At 38.8% G+C, this 21,515-nt stretch overlaps 3 protein-coding genes across 3 annotated transcripts; 1 reads left to right on the top strand and 2 right to left on the bottom strand.

Moving 5' to 3' along the window:
• Positions 1 to 1,250: 1,250 nt before the first annotated feature.
• LOC135472798 (uncharacterized) lies at positions 1,251 to 6,308 on the top strand. The gene is made up of 2 exons (XM_064752471.1): positions 1,251 to 1,325; positions 2,061 to 6,308. Exon 2 carries the CDS (start codon positions 2,073 to 2,075, stop codon positions 3,114 to 3,116), a length of 1,044 nt encoding a protein of 347 aa, XP_064608541.1. The 5' UTR covers positions 1,251 to 1,325; positions 2,061 to 2,072; the 3' UTR covers positions 3,117 to 6,308.
• A 1,316-nt stretch (positions 6,309 to 7,624) lies between these two features.
• LOC135472967 (uncharacterized) lies at positions 7,625 to 13,287 on the bottom strand. Its single transcript, XM_064752715.1, has 2 exons — positions 12,910 to 13,287; positions 7,625 to 10,058 (listed from the first exon to the last, which is right to left on the bottom strand). The coding sequence occupies exons 1-2, from the start codon at positions 12,910 to 12,912 to the stop codon at positions 8,115 to 8,117; spliced, it is 1,947 nt and encodes a 648-aa protein (XP_064608785.1). The 5' UTR covers positions 12,913 to 13,287; the 3' UTR covers positions 7,625 to 8,114.
• A 4,102-nt stretch (positions 13,288 to 17,389) lies between these two features.
• On the bottom strand, positions 17,390 to 21,515 carry LOC135472886 (uncharacterized). The gene is made up of 2 exons (XM_064752596.1): positions 20,932 to 21,515; positions 17,390 to 20,444 (listed from the first exon to the last, which is right to left on the bottom strand). The coding sequence occupies exons 1-2, from the start codon at positions 20,932 to 20,934 to the stop codon at positions 18,501 to 18,503; spliced, it is 1,947 nt and encodes a 648-aa protein (XP_064608666.1). The 5' UTR covers positions 20,935 to 21,515; the 3' UTR covers positions 17,390 to 18,500.

Genomic DNA, 21,515 nt, shown 5'->3' with positions numbered 1-21,515 from the left:
TGTATTGATGGAGTTGGGGCATTTGCTTCGGACAACATCTACATAAGTTACTGGATTAGTGCTGCTTTTCTAATCCATGCTAATATCCAGTTGTTTTGGTGTGGGACTTTGGCTTTCTTGGGGACTTGTAATTATTTCTGGTCACTTGGTATAACATTTATGCAGTTGTACTTATCCTTGGGCACTTGCAATTATTCTTGGGCATTTATAATTATCTTGGGGACCATTCATGAATACTTACTGCTATACATGGGCACTTGCAGCTATACTTACATGCATACTGGGCAATTATGTCTGCATGGCTGTAAGCGATTATGAGTATTGCCAGCGTTAGATGACCAATTAAGGAATGATTGTCCAAGAAAGAAAAAAAAAGTCTCTTCTTTTTGTACCAGCACAGTATCACTCAGCTAGGCGTATATGCTTGGTTTGGAAGAACAGTTTCAGGCCTACTTGTATGGAGTTTATATTACAGTAGGCCTACAGGCTTTATACCTTTTAAGTGCTGAGTAGATGGGATATTTTGAAGCAATGTCTCCCAACAGGTGTCACTTTTATACTTCGTGGGCAGTCTAACACTGGTGTGTGAAACATTGAAATTTATATGTTCCCCATACTTGCTTTGGATAATGAAAAATCTAATTCCATGCAGCTTTAGTTTTAATACCCAAACACAAGAATATTCATTACTATGGTGCTGTCTTAATAATATGAGTGAGTGAGTGCTTGGGGTTTAACGTCGTACTCAACAATTTTTCAGTCATATGACGACGATCTTAATAATATGGTATAGCCACTGGACTATAGACATCACAGCACAGACCTACTGTAAGTACTAATCTACAGGATGTACAGACCACTAATTCGACAACGTTAAATATGCTACTCCCATATTTTATATTTCTGACAGTCATTCGGTCGGACCTATCTCAACATGTCAGAAGGTTAAATAAGGAGTGAGATGAATCAGCTCATTCAATTATAGACCCATGGTGTTTCCCTCACGATCAATGAGATAGTTACCTCCCTTCAAATTTCAATGAAACTACGAGGAAATGTATTTTGGAGGAATAAGCCACACTTGTGGTAAATGTCTACAGTAGACAAGCAGTAAGCCACAAGAAAACCTGTGAAAATTTTCAATACCAAAATAACCTTATCAAAACAACGCTCGTCCTTCGCATGTCTTCGGTAGATGAAAACGGTTGCCTCCCTTGGCATAGGATAAGCAACTTAACCAGTCTGAATAAAAAAAAAAACACGGACATCAAACGAAGCGGACGAATCTCATGAAAACTTGTAAAAAGAAATTGTAGGTCTTGATGGTAAGGATTGCAATCTAGCATTATAAACTGACTATATCCTGTGTGTGGAGATGTACCCCGTGTCAGAGAAAGGAGGCTAGTGATTATCTCGCATCTCTCAGTCGGATGCGTAACAACAACAACAACATCGTAACATAACAATTTTTTCGTGCCGACACCTATTCAGCTGGTTATAGCCGATAAGCATTCGAATTTCTTGATTCTTAATTGTTTGCAGGCGAGATAAAGGGAAACGAGAGATCTTCAGACTACCCAGACAATTAGTTCTAGCTGGAAATCGGATATATGTTACATGTACTGTACATCTGTGCTGTTCATGTGACATAAGGAATGCCATGGATGTTAGCCCAAAGCCAGCGTTCCTACCGAAACGCCCAGCTTCGGTCATATAGACAATTTCCACGCGGACAATTTCGCTAAAAAAAAAAAACTGGCTCGAACCCAACCTTATTTTTGCTATCCACCAGTTCTTTTACCAGTTGGATATCATCCTATCTGTACTTTCCAAACTATCCCCCAAACACCTTTCTAAGATCTAACAAACTCCCAGAATTAGGCAAAATGAACGCCTTTGTCATGAAGGAAATTTTAGGTCCTTCACCCTGTATATAGAAGGAGCGCTCCCTCCCCCTCAACAAAAGCAAGAAGAAGTCACCATAAACAGAAGAAATCCCACTAATAGTCATAAATTGCTTTGATTGGTTTTTTCACTTTTCAAGTTTTATAATTTTTCAGAAACCCATCTAGATGAAGACTGTACGGTGTAAACTGCCCCGACTAACCAAGAGTAACCTCATCACATTGGCAGTTGTGGTCATCATCATTGCCCTCCTCCATGTTGTGATTCAGTTTGAGCAAGATTCTCAAGAAGATCTCAGCAATTTAGATTTTCCTGGGGAGAACTTAGCTTTACCACGCTCTCTAACACCATTAGAAGAATTTCCAAAGAGTGGGAAAAGCCAAATTCCTAAGATCATTCACCAGACTTGGGCAAATACCAAAATCCCCAACTCCCTGGTGCCGTTCATCAATTCTTGGACATCACATCATCCTGACTGGGAATACTGGTTTTGGACAGATGATTCTGCTAGAGAGCTCATCGCTGACAAGTTCCCGGAGTACCTGTCCATGTTTGATTCATACACCGAGGGAATCAGGAGAGCTGATGCCTTGCGGTATTTTGTTCTGTACGAATATGGTGGTGTGTATTCTGATTTGGACTTAGAAAACCTTCAGTCTTTGGAGCCTATGACACGGAAATATTCCTGTTTTATTGGTCAGGAGCCATGGGAACATCCCATACTGGACTCAAACTTTGAAGGTTTGGCCATAAACGCCATCATGGGTTGCAACAAGAAACATCCATTCATGAAATTTGTGATGGAAAATCTCCCAAATTTTGCCCATATGTGGAATGTATTAGACAGCACTGGTCCTCACTTCATCACACTTCTCTATCGTTCCTACATAAAATCTGTGAAAGAACCATTAGATCCTGGAGGCGTCTATTTAGCTCCGGCAGAATATTTTTTTCCAACTTTAGATCCAGTGAAATTCTTTTATTTTAAGCAGAAATGTTACAATTATAAAAGTTTAAGTCGACTACAGCAGAAGGCTTGTATGTCCTTAAAACTGAATGGTATGGTAAGGGAGCCATTGTCATATTCCTTTACAGTTCATCATTGGATACATACTTATTTAAGATTCAGTTTTAATTTCTTTCAGTCCAAAACTGATATATCTGAAGTAGTACCAAACTTCAAGATGTATGGTGAGAAAAACAGAAAATAGGTAAGGTGACACAAGTTTTATTTTGTGTTTTAAGGGCGAGCCGACTCTAGAAAATATAAATAATGGAAAGAATTGAAACTGAAAATCCACCTATTTATTTTGTCCGATCTCCAAGTATTGATGAATTTCCTGTTATTTTAGGCTTTCCTATCATGTAAATATTTCTTTGACAGGGAAAATCGATAGTCCAGATTTTCCACAAATTGGATGATTTCAAGTTTTTATTTTTATACCTTCTCACAACATTGAAAAAGGTTTTATTCTGCCCATAAAACAACAATTAAAAATTGGTGAGGTCATGAGTTTGAATGTGTAAGCAGTTGTAAGGTAAATTAAGCATCATTGAGTGGCTGCTGTTGAGCATTCTGAGGGTGGGTTAAATAGAACATTCCACATCTTTGTGTCTCGTACATAGGGGCTGCTCATAAATTATGTATGCTGGTAATCTGGGATTTTCATCCACCATGTCAGCTTAATCAGCATTGATTGTCACACGATCTTACAATGGCATTTGTCAAATGGTGGTGGCTGAAAGTACTCTTACTCATGGTCACATCTACAATGGTATTGGAATTGATCGACTTACCTGCAACCATTCTGGCAGCTAATATTGCTGAGCATTCCGTGCATCGCAATGAATTGCAATTGCATTGTGACAAATGTATGCCACAATAAACCTGGCCCCATGTTACAAAACTGTGCAGTATTCTTACCACATATAATGCCATCCTGACGTGGGTTTATAGACCCTATGATGTTTTACTTGAGCAACTTGTATTCCATATAAGGAGTTCTTGTGGTGGGTTATATGGATATTCTCCTCACTCGGAAGCATCACCACTTACATACTTTGGTCGGGACTCTGCATTTCTATGTACAGAGAATGTTTAAGTCCATTATACGATTTTGGATCCAGATTTATTGTTTTGTACTTACACCAATCAATGACCACCCTCTCCTCCCTCTGTGTGCACCACACCCTCACCCTTCCGCCCCATAATAGTTCTGTGCTTACGGGAATAATTATGTTTAAAAATTGTTTCACAAGTTTGCCTTTTTTTTCAAAGTTGTGTAAATATTTTTCAAGTTGTCTGTAAAAAGTTTGCATGTCTGTAAAAGTAATCCTGTCATGATTTTTAGTTTCTGAAAGATGTTTGATATTTCTGTTCATGAATTTTCTTTCCATGATTTTTTTTATTAAGTTTCAGTTAAATTATGAATAGTATATCAAAATGTAATGTCTGCTGAGAAAGGTTGTCAGAGTTATTATCAACACTCCAGGAAAGCAGGAAACAGGGATGCTTCTGTAATCACCAAATATTTCTCTATTTTTTTATTTATTTTTTTATATGTGATTTTGTCTGGTCTTTCAGCATTCAGCAATGTTATACATGGTCTCCAAGAGTACTTAAGAACTCCTAAAAAATGCAATCTGAATAGCTTTATTTGTGTATGTTTTCATGTTAAAAAAATATGTGTACAAATTATTTCTTTCTCCCACCATAATGCTAGCCGCCGTCATATAAGTGAAATATTCTTGAGTGCAGCGTAAAACTTAAATAAATAAATTTGTTCAACAATTTGTTCTGTCTCAAAATGTTGTGTTATGCTCAGTGTTAATAGTTATATTTTGCCACTCTCTCTTGCTCTCTAAAATGCAATATGTCTTCCAAATTTTATATAATGTATTGTCCATGTGTGTATGGTTGTTAGTTATGAGGCCGATAACACTTGATTCCTTGTTTCCCATCAAATCATTATGGAACATTGGTGCAGACGGCAGAATAATTTACATTTTTCGTTATCATTATTTTCTGGTAATGTCAAATATTGAAATAATGAGTTCTTATGCACATGATAAAATGACATGTGGGTGGGTGACAGGAAAAAAGAAATCTTGTGATTCGCCTAAGAGATTGAAATCCAAGTTTATGCTTTTGTATGTGTGTATGTGTCACAACTTGGCCGAAAACAAACTGTAGGTTGCCAGTAAGTGTCCGTAATCTATGCATAAACACTACACCTTAGGTACAAATGCACTTATGTATGTAAGGATGTTATTTAACATCTTTTTCACACCACCATAGTGTATTTAATCTTTGTTGCATTTTGCCAAATCAGTAATTAACAGGTTCTGCAAATTGAATGCTTAGTTTGAATTTTAGTTTCATTGTTTGAGTTGTGTTAGTGTTCCAATCTCTCACAATTGTCTACACAGACACTGCTTTGAACTTTTTGTTATTTTGTAATTTAAATCTGGAAGACAATGGGAACATAACATCTGCATTCTGTATCATAAGAGGCCAGATTCAGATATACATATATACAGTAGTATTCTTCAATCTTTTCGCCTGTTTGCAGGGTGTTTATTCAAGCATATGCTGGAGGCATTATTGTGTGTCGACTAACGAAATTATACAGTTTGTGAAGCCCTGACAATGACCAATCCAACCAGTGTTGTTTTGTCTAAAAACACAAATCAAGAATGTGCATAAATTGCCAAAAGTATAGATACTTCAAATTATGATAGAGGAATATTGATGCACAGCATGTGCCAAACCACCACTGGAAACTTATGTTAACATAGGTTGACGTTTATGAAACCTGCTACCCTGGGGAACCTAGTTGAGTTGATGTATAAAACAGTGTTGATCCAAAATTCTGCTATTATTAAATTTTTATTTTCTGTGCATTTATTCAGGTTAATATTTAGGATGTTTTCAATAAACAAATAAAAGTCTTCTGACCACTTGTCAAAGTATGGACCCAAAAGACTTTCCTCCACCTCAAAATTAGCACGCCTCTGGAGATTTTGAAGGTTCTGCACATGCCTCATGTATTTTGCCATTAATCATATAAAATAAATAAACACTGCAATGGGTGCTGGTATTGTAAGAAATGTTGCCTGTCTGACTTGTTAACAAAATCTAAAATTTGCTCTTTTATTTTGCTCTTGTGGCGATTTGCCTTTCTGATAAATTACAGGCCATTACTCATATTCTCCATGACTGACCTTATCAGTTATGTTTGCTCCTAGTGAAGAAAGCATGCGATTCACTCCTGACTTCTATAGTTTGTTGCGAGAAATCAGCATGCTTTGATGTTACAAAATTGTGATGATTATATGTCAAGTCTTGTCTCTAGAGCTCACTGAGGTGATGATCATGACAATCTGATGACGATATTTTTGTACCAACAATAAATGCTTGCTTTTAATACTTATTGGTCAAAATTGTTAAAATGGTGTTTTGGTCTTGAGTTGAATTTAAAAGTTGCATTTATTTATATCTTTGATTAGTGTTTATTCCATTTTTCAATGAACATACAGCGACGATCATGTTTCTGAGCAGAGGAAAGCGGAGTCTTCGGAGTGAGCTATGACCCATTGTCACATACTTGACAAACCTGCTGACTTAATCCTGCAGTTTTGCCAGCAGGAGTTGGATTTGAACCCGTAGCCTCATTGACCTTTGGAAGGAACAACACTTAGCCTATAATAAATGAGCCAATCAGGGCATTTTAGAAATCGGAGTACGAGTAACAGGAGAAGGAATTGGCTAAGGGAAGCTCCTTGTTGTCCGAATTGTCATATAACTACCAATTCTCGCTGTCAGATGTGTCTGACGACGTGCGGCCTCTGTCTGCTTTTCGCCGTTAGCCGATCGAGTCGGACTGTACTGATGCTTACTACATTCAGCAAGACACATGTTCCCATGTATTACAGCGAGAAAATTTCACTTATGGTACTTATATAACTCATGCTCGTTGTACAGTCATCGGGGTTTACAGATGTCCGCACCGGCAAACCTTTTAACAATAATACACTTGCTGAAACTTTTGAAATCGAAAAGTCTAACGTCCGCCATGGTTCCTATATTCATACCTTGGGCAAGGCATTTGGCGCATTTTGTCTTCCCAATTGTCTTTCCCAACTTCCCAATTCGAAATTTTCAACGGCTGTATTGTTAGAAAAAGGTTTATCGAGTTTGACATATTTCAGTATTTCTTACCTTCTTGCTGGCCTTATTTATATCATATAAGTTACTGCTTCGAATCAACCTGTTTTTTTTTTATTGTTTTTTTTTCCGGAAAATCTTACTGTCATGTGATTACATAGAATCCAATGAAAAAGCATGCGTAAGAAATGTTACGCTACTTCTTCCTGTATTTGTTAGACCTTCTCTTGACTTTCGTATCTACAGGGAATAATGGACCTTCAGCACAACGGTCATCCCTTCCCATTTTTATTTCTATTCCAAACACTAACGTCCAACGATGTTGTGCGTGCGTAGAATTATGGGACGAAATGAGGGGTGATGGTCGCATTTAAGTGTACAAAAAGATTATTAGACTGTTCTGCACCTTAAGTGCGAAAGAGGTGAATGATTTTTTTTGGATTCCATGTGGTTACAAATGCACGCGTTCTACCAACAATTGAAAACGACACTCCTTTCAGGGTTTGATTCGGAAATATAAAACATGCTTCAAAAGGCATATAAGGCCATTGCCAGTTTTTGATATAGATTTTATTTCTGCATGAATACTTCATTTTACAGAATTCTCTGAAGAGTGTTAAATATTTTGGCGTAGACGATGGAAATCCGCATTTTATGACAAAGATCCTCGTAAAACAAAACGACGTGTTTGCCGAAACACCAGAAATGAACGCATGATTGATTTTGTCTTAACGCCCGATATTTTTCTTGTACACCAAGAAAAAAGTATTCTGTTGTCATGGTAAAACTCAAAAATACGCTTACAACTGGTATACGAATGTTGGACTTTTGCCCACCTGATGGTTTTTGGATGCGATATTTTTATATTTAAGTTATAATCGAAACCGCACATTATGCAGGTTTAGTTGTATCATTCCGACAGCCCCATGCCTGTGTAAGACACAAACAATGAACCTTTATATCATTTGAAACTTAATGCGCGTACACAGTTTAATTTTCTGTAAGTTTTCTGTCGTTACATTCACGGGTAATACTTATTCTTTCAGCTATAGGCCTTGTAGGGAACAGTAAACGAGGCCTGCCGTGTCACAACCTTATGGTTATTTGTCTGCCATTCCCTGTAAACCTTCCGAAAACCGAGCCAAGGCTCATTCTCATATTCCTCCGCAACGCCGTCTTCGTCGTCTTCGTCAAAGACCAGAAATTCTAAATTCTCCAAGAAACTTTTCCAAATCTCAGGGCTTTCGCAGCGCTCGCGCAGCAAAGGTGCCGGGGAGTTCAGAATTCTCTTGGCACAGTTCAACCAAGGAAGGTTTCCTTCTTCAGGGAGGTTGACGATGTCTACAAGTTGCTGAATCAGCTCTTCTATCCTCCGCTCGTTTCTGGTGAGAAGAGCAGTGAAAAGTTCATACCTGAGGATGTTCTGATCTGAGGTGATGGAACCTTCAAAGAACATGGTATCCAAACGAGCCAACAAGTGAACACCACGTCCACGAATAGACTTGGCCGCTTCGTCTCGGTTGGCCAAGATCCGTGGGATGTTCTCTTCCGTGTACGGTCCGTGCATGCCCGTCTCGCTGTCCATGAAGCGCAGAACCTGAGCGCCACCAATTCCAATGCCGTCAACACCGGCGTACACGGCGTGTTTGATTTCGTCAAACTTGAAACCTGCTGAGAAATAGGTGACCAGCCCTCGGAGGTGAGCCTCGTGAACCAGAGTCAAGGCTTCCTCAAAGCTCAGCTGGTACATGATACACTTGGAGGGATAGGTGTCGCTGGCGCCGTCCCAGGTCACTTTGTCAAAACCTCCAATCGACGTGATCTCGATAGCTCTCGTTGCTATATTCATTCTCTCCTCCAAGTTGATGGGCGCTTCCTGTTTGTAATCGTCAAGGACTGTTTGGTTGAGGTTCCATGCTGCAGACAAGAACTGTTTCCGGGATCTCTGGACCTGTCCCCGAAGGGCCTGCATGTATCTTACGGCCTGTGACGTGGACAATCCTTCCATGGCGACTTTACACTCCGCAGCTCCTTGGAAAAAAGCAGCAGACGCTGATGCAGCCGTAATGTTGACTAGTTTCAGGAAGTCTTCATCGAAGGATCCGGAATCTTTGACCCTGCGGCCGACGAAATAGGTGGTTGGGGCGGTGGAACCGACGTGTAGCCTGACCTTGGTGAAGTCGTAAAGGGAGGGAATTCTGTAAGACTCGATGTTCTCTCTGGGCAGGTGGTTGGGTCTCTCCAGATGTTCCACGTGGACGATGGCGCCTTTCATCCATTCCTCGAACCTGGTGGTGCCCAGAACATGGCCGTCTCCGGGATCTGTGAGGGACATGTAGGTCTGGGTGTGAGGTCGGAATCCCGGGGTGCCCAGGCCGTGGAACCCCTCGTGGTTCATGAATTTACCCCGACCGAGATTAAAGTATGCAAGCTGGAATGCCAGATACTCCTCGGTGCTTGGGCTGCGCTTGTCTTCTCGGAGCTTTTGCGCCAATGCGGAAACCGAGGACATGAAATCCTCAACTAATGCTTCCGGGTCCCATTCAAATATCACTCTATTGTTGTTGTCCTGTGCTTTCAGTCTGATATATGGTTTCTGAATGTCCAGTGGGACAGTTCCAATGAAGAGCTCATCTTCCACTTCCAGCTCATTGAGGACACTGCGAGCTTCTTTAGTTGTTTGTCTCAAGGCGTACAACAGCTCAGACGGTTTGTCAGCTTTGGTGAGCTCATTGCAAATGCTCAACAAGTTCTTGAAGTGCGGACTCACCACTGGAAAGGTGAGCTTGAGTCTTTCGATGACCTGAGTCGTTGTTTCAGATACCTTCACGCTGCTGACAGCCGGCAGCTCTCGATCGGATTTGAACGGCTTCGTTTTGCAATCCACTTTCACTCTAACATTGTACAGGCCAATAAGGACGTCTTGAAAGTAAGATACGCATATCTTGCGCAAATTTCCCAGTCCCAGAGAATGTTTGCGTGTGTCCTGTAGATAAAAATATGAAAATGATGTTAGTGTATATTGATAAACAATGTCAGTGACTGACTTAATCCATGTGAAAGTTCGTCAGTAACTTGCCAAAGGTCTGTGGTTTATATGCTGTACATTTCCATCCACCCTAAGACTACCCGTCATTGTATAAGTCAGACATTCCTGAATATGGTTCAACAATCAATCAATCAATCAACAACAGTACGTATGGCACAAAATGGAATTATACACGTCGCCAAAAAAACACTCGAAGCTTCCGACTTCAAGACAATCAGTATCCGCTTTCGCTTTTTTGTTATTTTTTACTTCAGACTTTTTAAAAATATTTCCGTGATCAGATTGCTTAATGTACGTTTTAAAGTAAGAGGTTGTCAATACTGCTTTTGATTTTCATTGTAATTTTTGATATATCACACTTTGTGATCTTGATGTTTTAAATCGGTTTGGAATTTAATAGTGGGCAGACAGACTTTCCGTAATGCCTAATGTCGAAATGTCACTAAAGTTTTTTTTATGTGTGGATAAAAACATAATCTATTTCTTGCTAGCATAGAGCAATAACCGAAAACCATTTGTCCCTCCAATTGAATTTTCAACCGATGGTTGTTAAGAGTGACAAGTCACAAACGTCTAAGAATTGTTCATTTTGCTTTACAGGAATCAGGGGAAAAGCTATGTAAAATATTTCAATTTTGTTTGGGGGAGTCAGTAAATTTTGTCTGTATATGTTTTCCACGCACAGAGAAATTTTCAGGTTGTTGCTAGAGCAGCAACAGAATAACATGTCTCTGGCAACAAAACAAAGTAAAGTAACGGTAAGTAAATAAAAGCGCTCGTTCGCTGCATTATAGTCATGCAGGCTTCTTGTTCTACTCAGCGTACACAGCTGTATTTGGGAGCGTATACATGTAAAGTACATGTAAGTAAGTAAGCAGTGTGAAGTTAGTGTAAGGCTCAGTCAGGTGAGACCTCAGTGTTACAGAGGGACTTGAATATAGACAGGTGTATCTTGAAGCCTATAGAGAGGTGTATTAGGTGTAGGCTTACGAGGATGTACAGGGGTGTATGTGCATCACATAAATACATGTCGTAGTAAAAAAGCACACGAAAGGTGACGAATCTAACCAAAGGCTCGAATACATATACGTTATAAATCTTTGTGGATAGTTCGAGTTAAATATGGTCTGTTTCGGGATTTTCCTATAGGCCTGTTAATCGGCGATGACATGAAGCCGTGTTTTGTAGAGCTACCATGACGGACTCTACTTAGGCCCCATACACCACGAAACACAGCCTTTGACTCAGCGTGACTGGTCCCTCCAGGATACTGACTTCCCGGATACCTGATCCCACCTCTCTCTGCTGACACCTATATGTACATTTATGACCAGACAACGCGGCTACTCTGTAAATAGGATTCTGTACAAATTGGCATATCCACACAGACAGGTGTATCAGTGGTACACACATACATACACAACTCGTTGTGGTCGTGTGACATGAATTACACAATTTGTGTACTATATATATATATATATATATATATATATATATATATATATATATATATATATATATATACGCTTGGCAAATCGTATTTTGAATGGCATTTTACAATGCATACATATTCAGGACAGTACATGTCTATTAAGGATAGGACAAATATAACAGATATATGAGTTCCAGGTTAAAGTTATTGCTATTCTAATACTACCCCACACAACTGAAGTGAAATTTTCTTGAAAGTTGTTTAAAATCCATAATATGTGTGACAAGCCAAAGTCTTACACGTGTGGTACATTTTGATTAATTACATTTTTGGGGTTTTTTTTTTTTGGCCAACTCCATAGCAATTAGTTGTCATAGCAATTAGAGTAGTACGTATTGATATACAGTAGCGGTTAAAGCGTATATATAGTTTGGATGCAACCGTAGAATGTAAAAACAACGATTTTTTAACGTTATATAGACTTCTATAATAAATTGTATATGTATTTATTTGATTAGTCTTTCACGCCGTGCTCAAGAATATTTCACTTATACGGCAGTGGAAGTATCACGGTGGGAGGGAACCGGGCTCAGGCCGACAAATCACATATACCTATTGCTATATAATGTATCCACTGGCGCTTGAAGAGCACACGGAGACAGTACATCCTGAAACTTGAAACTTGAAGAAACAAATAATGTGACTTTTATTTCAGCATCCGGGATCCAAATATATCTATAAGCTGGGTGTTCAGGGCCCCAAGCACCTTACTCTCTCGACTATTGAAAATCAGTGGTACACAACTTGTGTTCTACTGATGTACACATGTAGTTGTGGATGTGTTACACAAAATACACAAATTGTGCTGGTACACAAAACTGTGTGGATCTATATTTTTCCACAATACTTTGTACCAATCGTACACACTATCTTTTTATTAAAATACATATTCACATCCACCAACACCCTCCCGTTACACCCCAGTCATTCGTTTTAAGTTATTTCTTTGACAAAATTGATAAAAACAACTTATATTACTTGCGTACGATATTGACCCCAGGCCTGTTGAAAAAATCATTCTATAAGCTGATTAGACGCTGCCGGTATAGTTGCCCTAGGGTTGTAACTGAAATAGTACCGCAATTAGCATGAAACTGTCAACTACAGAAAACACTTTACACATTAAGTTTCAGGAAATTTGTATTCATTTATTTATTTGTTAACGTCTTCAGTTAAGATGACTCAAAAAATTTTCAGTCTTTTGATGACGGCGAATTTATGTGTGGAGGAAACCGGGGCGTCGGCATGGGGTAAAGCATGTGAGATATAAACAGATAGATTAATACAAATACTCACCATCTCTATAGACTTAGCCAAATATTTCTTGAATCCAATCGCAGATATTTAACGCTGTAACTCCGTTCGGTCTGTGTCCACTGCATTTACAAATTAAACAGTCTTATCCGATTCTCGATTTATACAGATTTGTTTGCTGTATATATACATGTATATATATACACACTATGTACAGACCTATATATATGTATATACTTCCGAGCTGACAACAGAAGGCGTGATGAATCAGGGAAGGATGTATGGACGAAACTTAACCCATGTAAAGTGATGAGATTCCGGGCAGTATACCGGATCATGGTATTTCACCTATAGGCGCGTATTAATGGTATATGTGTCGTCAGACACCGGTAATTGAAACAATTAAGCGCCTGAATTAAGGAATCCGTTTTCCCCGAATACCGAGGTCACGTGATGGTGACGTAAACTGTGTAAGATTCTTATTGAGTTTATCCTGTCTTGTGAAAGCATCCTGTTTCTTACTTTAGGCTTAAAGACTGCTGTTATTGGTACCGGCTTTCTGGACATGAATATTAGTAAAAAAAAAAACGGGGAGTGGAGTATGAGAAAAAGGCATGAGTTAAAAAAAATATGTTTGAAATAAGTAGTAAGAATTTGTACGTTTGGAGGTTAGCGTATACTTACAGTTTTCTGCTGCCTGTATTTTTGACATTTAAGTAGTTTTCGAATTATCAGACAAATGTCAGTTACCTAGATAATTGTATATATAAGAACCAGTTTGTGAAGTCATGAAACAAGGCCTTGGAATTGAGACTGTGTACAAAATACACGTTTTGTTTTTCGTTGAGATATCTGGCCGATTTAAAGAAAAAGGTAATATTAAAATATTGACACTAGTTCTGAGTTCTATAGATGTTTCCCATCTAAAAGTACAGTTAAATGAACATATATAACAATAATGCACAAACTAAGGGCATATTTATAGTGTGACAGGCATACAAACAAAGTTATCAAAGTATTGTGTATTTGTTGGACAATATTTTTAGCAAGATCGCTTTAATAGTTTACATTACACCCAAAAATTTAATCTTTAAATTCTAACAGAAAGTCTGTTGTCCGAGTGACGCTAGAATTTATTATATTATTATAACGTAATTCTGTGTTGTATTCAATAAAATGTTCCGTTAGCTTAATGGAATCGTTATGTTGAATTAATAGAATATGCATCTTATATTTAACAGAACAGTCTGCTGCAGAATACGTTCTAGCATCACTCAAACAACAGACTTTATGTTAATTTAACTGTTACTGTTACTGAAGGCTAGTTGTTCGAAGATAAAGATGTTTTGAATTACTCTACATCCCCATCCCATGCACCCCCTCCTCCTCCCCCCCCCCACCAAATAGTATTGGTTGAGACGGGTAATCCTGACTGATATAGAATGCCCAATAGGAGAGAATATTTCAGGAACAGTTTATGCAGCGTGCACGACGTGACAGAGTGTTTGTTAATCAGTTCGGCAGCTGGGTATCAGTTCTGTGAAATGCAGAAATACAGTATATCAAAACAGTGACACGGAATTAAATCAAATGCACATCACACGCACCTGTACTATATAATAAGTAGTTAAATCAAAAGAATAGTCAATTAGATCTAGACAACTGTTTGCGTAAATAAACAACAAAATTTCTCCATCATATTACATTAAATAACAGACACACATTCAAAAAAATTACTGACATTATCTCGCAAATTTTAAGTGTGAGTGAGTGCTTGGGGTTTAACGTCGTGCTCAAATCTTATGAAGATCGTCCACTAAAACAACCATTCAAATTTTCTAGTGTACAGATAAAAGGGAAATAACTCCAACAAGTAACACGTATATTTATTCATGTGGGTTTAATTCAAAGTATAACAACAAAGCGAGTAAAACTAGAGCAGTGACATAAGCTTTGATTCAACACCAAGAAATCATTGCCTTGGGTGACTTCATAATTATTTAGAAACAAGTGGCATGCTGGATATTTTACGGAGTTGAATATGTTTTGACGAAGGGCGATAGCAGTTACGTAAACTGCCATATTTTACATTGTTCTCACATTTCAGTATAACATAACCTACATAAATGATTTTTTGTTTACCTCTTGCAGTATATAATCTCAAAGCAGTATGGTTTTAGAGTTGGATGTCAGGAAATTGTGTGACCAAAAACACTAGTGTAGCTGTGTTACTGCGTCGAATTTGTTCTTACCGCATGTAGGTGCAGGTATTGTAAAACAAAATACAACGCCCATTCCCCAGCAGGCCACTTGATACTGGATAATTATGACCTCAGCCGAGGCAATGAGTTCTTGGTGTTGAAACCAAGCTTATGGAGTTTAACATGATGAATTAAAAAAAATTATTCTTGCTTCATTCAGTTCCGTGCAATAATATAGACGTATAACATACCAATGTGTACAGCTTGTGTTGTTACTTGTCACTAATTTTACAGACAGCTGAGTTTTAGCGGCTAAAAGAAAAAGGCTGTAGTAACGGGCAATATCAATGTATTCCTCTATAATAGTTCATGTGTTGATGGTTACAAATACCGGTGTAATCCGTACACTATATGGGTTAATAACCACAACAGCGACGTAATCCGGGCAGTATCCGGTCTAGTAGCTACAAGAGAGGCGTAATGTTTGCAGTATACGGTTAAGCAACTGCAACAGTGGCGTAGTGTTGGCATTATATTACCTGCAGTAACTACAATAGCAGTGTTATCCTAAGAGTAGGTTATTTGGGCTAGTATATGGGCGTGGTTGCTGTCAGACCCCGATCAATACTGTATAAAAACTAATTAATGAGCTCATTACTTACGATACTAATCATTTTCCAGTATGTCGCAAGATACTAAATGGTTTGGAGGATATGATTAAAGGAAAATTATGTGTAACTCCATATCCGTAAACAGCTGAACACTGTTTGTATTTGCTTCAACTTCCCAGGCCTGTGTGGTGTGTGTGTGTGTGGAGGGTGGAGAGTCATACTAAAAATGGTACATCCTACTGCCTCGCTTGTCGCTCAGCACTGAGAGGTTAGAGCAATTAAACTGGTTGGTCGTCATTTGATTGAAAAATTGTTAAGTGCCAAGTTTATACCCCAAGCATTTATTCAACCACGCTGGAAATATAAATGCTTAACATTTAAACATCTCTTTGCAACAGATAATAAACGTGCTTAATGTTTAATTGAAACATGTTTAATACTTAAACACTAAACCATGTTTATCCAACAACTGATAGACCGTTTTATAATGTTGACCATATAAATTGAAAACTTTAAATTACTCCGTTTAAGTAATAAACCCATTCAATTTAAAACATAAATTATTGCATTTATACTATAAATTATTGCATTTTTATTATAAATTATTGCATTTGTACTATAAATGTGTGTATTTATAAAATACTGCATGTATGTATAAAATAAATCAATATATTTGTAAAACATACGCGTGTATTTGAAAAATAAACACACCTTGAACATGTCAAAAGTAAGCATTCATTATAGTGTGTGCACGTGTTACCGTTCAAAATACTTTATGAATTACTTAAAATACATAAAACGGAACAAGCATAGGTTTTTAAAATCATTTTAAGTCTCTAAATAGTATAGATATAAGTCTGATATTTACTTAAAGGCATTAATTTGTTAAGCACGTTTATTATCTGATGCAGATATATGTTTAGTGTATCTAGGCCACTTGCGTGCAGGCGCATTCCTGTGGTCCGCGTCGCTAATCCTTTAAAACAGGATTTAAACGCCACAGCCTATATAGATGTTAAACTTGTAACCGAAAGAAATTCATGGTAACACACGCACAAATAAAAATACATACACACTTAAAATACTTAGACTAACATTTTAATCTTTATATTATCAATCAAAATATTTTTCTAAGGCATTTTTTTAGACTATATTTTCAAAAGATTTACTATTGTACTATTTTCAACGCCTGAAAATACATTTGACACCCTTAAAAAATGATCTGACGTCACGTCATTTAGATATCGCCGTAAAAGGCCTTCGTATTTTATCCTGTTTCAAATGATTTTTTGTCTCACAGTAGTATTTGAATTAAAAGAAATCAAAATAGTTTTGTGGAGAGCAGTTTTGCCTGCTCCTTCGAATGACAGTGTCTTTGTCTCTCATCCTTTATGTTCACTTTAACCGACGAGAATTGCTGATGCTTTGCCCTGAATACTGGAAGTAATGTACGGTGAAGAAGCTCATCGACGCACGGACCAGAAGTTTCAGTACCGTAAACCAGGCGATCAACCAACCAATGAGATGCTTTTGATGAACATCTACCTTACATGCAGCTCACATGATACAATGCAGTGATGTCAAGGTCACGAACTGTTCACCATGTCCTTCAAACGTTGACCTTACTGCCGTCGCGTATTTTGAAATATTCTGCAATACTTTTGTATCAAACATAAATCAAGTACAAAAAAAACTATTCAATAGGCAAATGAATAAATTTGTAGCAGAATGAAGAAAATAATTAACGACAAACGACACAGAATAATTTTACAGAACTCTTACAGATAACACATCTCCTGACAATGGCGTTTGTCGGCGCCGATAGCGCTCTAAAAGTGTCCAACCTCTATGAAGCTGGTACATTGTTCCGAGAGCAACGAGCAGAAAAAAAGAATGAAAAAAAAAAGATCAAGTAACTCAAATTGATTGTGATATGCAGTTTAGTTTTATTGTTTAGTTTGACTCGACTCTGGTTTCATATGAGGAGCCCGAGGGTGAAGGGTTTCGTGTGTAAAACACAAAACAAAAATGGCTTTCGCGTATATACTGTACGTATACACACATGTACAGTCAAAACTAGAGTGCGCACAATGGATACATTGCAGTATTATTACATGTAGTACATTAACTTTAGCCACGTTTCAGTCTTTGGAATTCATTGCAAAATGAAAATAAATGATGTAGCATCCATAAATATTGTTGCCGTGTTGAGAGTAAATATAAATAGTATTAATATGCTTATAATGTGCCTTCCAAACTGCATTCGAAATGTCTTTGGCTTTCATTCACTAAAAATAACAGGTTTCACTCAACGTAAACATTTACATAAGAGGGAAAATACAATACAAAAACTGCAAGAAATATATACACTTTGCTAACCCTGCAATAAAAGATTATTCTAGAAATGATATTTGGAATGTGTGGTATGTATATACTAACCACGTGTCATAAATTAGTTACATTACACATAAAGGATATTTACAAATTTATGAACAGTGTAACTTAACTATAAAGCAAATGGAATTTCGACTCGAGTGAAGTTATTTCACTGTACAACCCTGAGACCTTAAGATCTGAAAATATTATAGCCACATGACCAGATTCAAATGAAAGACTAATGGCATAATGGTAATAAAAAAATTAAATATTTAAAAATCTGAATTGAATTAAATAAGTAAAAATGATGTAAAGGTACAAATATTAAAACGGACTTCCACCAACTCAAAATGTCTCTCTCTGCTTTCACAAATAAAATGAGTAAATGAGGAAAATCTCTGAAGAGTATCTTTACAGATCATTGTCTAATGTTGGTGAGTAGAAGTTACCCGCTGTAACATTTGAACGGGACGGTGAAGGACGTTTGCCTTGTAACTAGCTTGTGGTTGTTCAGTTGCCAGTCACGGTAGTTTTTACGGAAAGACATCCATGGCTCGTTCTCGTACTCTTCCCCAACACTCTCTTCGTCTCCAGATTCCACAATTGCCTTCAGGGACTCCGCAAACAATTCCCATGCCTCGACTTTCTCAGCTCGTTCCTTTAACAAAGGTGACGGGGAGTTTAGGATTCTCTTGGCACAGTTCAACCAAGGAAGGTTTCCTTCTTCAGGAAGGTTGACGATGTCTACAAGTTGCTGAATCAGCTCTTCTATCCTCCGCTCGTTTCTGGTGAGAAGAGCAGTGAAAAGTTCATACCTGAGGATGTTCTGATCTGAGGTGATGGAACCTTCAAAGAACATGGTATCTAGACGAGCCAACAAGTGAACACCACGTCCACGAACAGAACTGGCCGCTTCGTCTCGGTTGGCCAAGATCCGCGGGATGTTCTCTTCCGTGTACGGCCCGTGCATGCCCGTCTCGCTGTCCATGAAGCGCAGAACCTGAGCGCCACCAATTCCAATGCCGTCGACACCGGCGTACACGGCGTGTTTGATCTCGCCAAACTTGAAACCTGCTGAGAAATAGGTGACCAGCCCTCGGAGGTGAGCCTCGTGAACCAGAGTCAAGGCTTCCTCAAAGCTCAACTGGTACATGATACACTTGGAGGGATAGGTGTCGCTGGCGCCGTCCCAGGTCACTTTGTCAAAACCTCCGATCGACGTGATCTCGATGGCTCTCGTTGCTATATCCATTCTCTCCTCCAAGTTGATGGGCGCTTCCTGTTTGTAATCGTCAAGGACTGTTTGATTGAGGTTCCATGCTGCAGACAAGAACTGTTTCCGGGATCTCTGGACCTGTCCCCGAAGGGCCTGCATGTATCTTACGGCCTGTGACGTGGACAAACCTTCCATGGCGACTTTACACTCCGCAGCTCCTTGGTTAAAAGCAGCAGACGCTGATGCAGCCGTGATGTTGACGAGTTTCAGGAAGTCTTCGTCGAAGGATCCGGAATCTTTGACCCTGCGTCCGACGAAATAGGTGGTTGGGGCGGTGGAACCGACGTGTAACCTGACCTTGGTGAAGTCGTAAAGGGAGGGAATTCTGTAAGACTCGATGTTCTCTCTGGGCAGGTGGTTGGGTCTCTCTAGATGCTCCACGTGGACGATGGCGCCTTTCATCCAATCCTCGAACCTGGTGGTGCCCAGAACATGGCCGTCTCCGGGATCTGTGAGGGACATGTAGGTCTGGGTGTGAGGTCGGAATCCCGGGGTGCCCAGGCTGCGGAACCCCTCGTGGTTCATGAATTTACCCCGACCAATGTTAAAATAACCAATCTGTAATAGGAGATACTCGGCAGGTGTAGGTTGTCTTTTGTCATCTCTCAGTCGACTGGCTAGCCTAGAAATAGCGGTCATCGTGTCTTTAGCAAGGATATTTTCATCCCACGAAAGGACTATTTTGTTGGCAACATCTTTAGTCTCCACGTTTACATAGCTTTCCTCTGAAGGCGTAGGTAGAGTGCCCACAAACAGTTCTGAATCTGCTCCCAACTCGCGGATTATCTCACCTGATTCGGAACTCACTTTCACCAGCGCGGTGAATAGGGAAGATACATTACCCTCGTTCGTAATACTTTCACAGACGTTCACGAAATTTTGAAAATGTGTGCTATCCGCAGGAAAGATGAGCCTTAGCCGTTCGATGGCTTGAGACTTTGTTTTAGAAAGTTCTAAGGATGTCGTGGAGGGCAGTTCCCGGTCAGATCTGAACGGTTTGGTGCGGCACTCCATTTTTGTCTTCACATTGTACAGGTTTAAGAGCACGTCCTGGAAATATGACAGCGCCACCTTGCGGAGGTTTCCTTTACCAACAGATACTGATGCTGTGCTCTATAAAAAAGAAAAAATAATAGCAATATATTAAAGAGGTGATCATAATATTCTAAGTTTGGCTTGATAAAATAAATGCGTGACTTTCTTATTTTCTCGTATGTTATGTAAGTATGTTAAAAACTTTGAAACTTTACAAGAAAACTGTCTATACATACTGCCTGTACTTCCTTTGAACATTTATTTTTTTAATTGGCTGGTGACTGGAACTCTATTACATCAAATATAAATTATATATATAAATATATGAATTTTGCATTGATTTTCCATGAAACAGCTGTTGTATTAAGCGCGTTTCAGGTAAAATTTGTGGAGTGGATCATTAAGCACAAACTGACATACATGAACCAGAACTTGTACAAATGCATGACAAAGGCTGCTTTAAGACTAACGACAAGACTCTTTTAAACAAAAGTCCCAGTTGTGGAATATTTTTTAAAAATTTAAAAAAATAGAAATTGGCATAGGCATATTCGGCAATACTTACCATTTTGTATTTTTGAGAAGGGCCCCAGTCAAAACAAATAGGCAACGTATTACGGTTGAGTGGTCAAATATAATATGCAGTGTTAACTCTCGTAGCTGTCAATCACGCACTATATACACAGAGAGATTGCCTTCTTTCCAAGATCGGGATTTGAAATCCTACAAGCTGCAATCCTGTAACGTGATCTTCGTCCTGGGTGTCCTTTACAGTGTGGTCATTTGCCAGTTTCTGTGTTGAAATGGGCAGCTGTCTATCTTTTATACTAAACTCTGGTCGTATATTAAAAACAGGTGAATCTACTCACCATGTAAATCATGGCTATTCACGTCACTTCCTACCGGACTGTGGGACAATGACTCCAATACAACAGGGCTATCGAAGGAATCCGGAGACGCTGATGATTGGCTGAATCCGAAGGTCCGGACTTCTTGTTGTTTATTCATAAAGTTTAACATCCGTTTCTGCAGGTTATCGCGCAGAATGTATGACCTTCGACCGATAAGGGCAGTTATTTTCTCCGACTCGTTAAATGCTCTGCAAGCTATTAAATGTTTCGTGTGGCAAAAGTCTTCTGCGCTGGTATT

Source organism: Liolophura sinensis, chromosome 8 (genome assembly GCF_032854445.1).
Source record: "Liolophura sinensis isolate JHLJ2023 chromosome 8, CUHK_Ljap_v2, whole genome shotgun sequence".
NCBI classification, from domain to species: Eukaryota; Metazoa; Mollusca; class Polyplacophora; order Chitonida; family Chitonidae; genus Liolophura; species Liolophura sinensis.
Note: the sequence above shows the minus strand (reverse complement) of the source record. Positions and strands in the feature narration are given on the sequence as shown.

Coding starts and splice junctions, on each gene's coding strand:
- LOC135472798 (XM_064752471.1), top strand. CDS start 2,073: ATGAAGACTGTACGGTGTAAACTGCCCCGACTAACCAAGAGTAACCTC.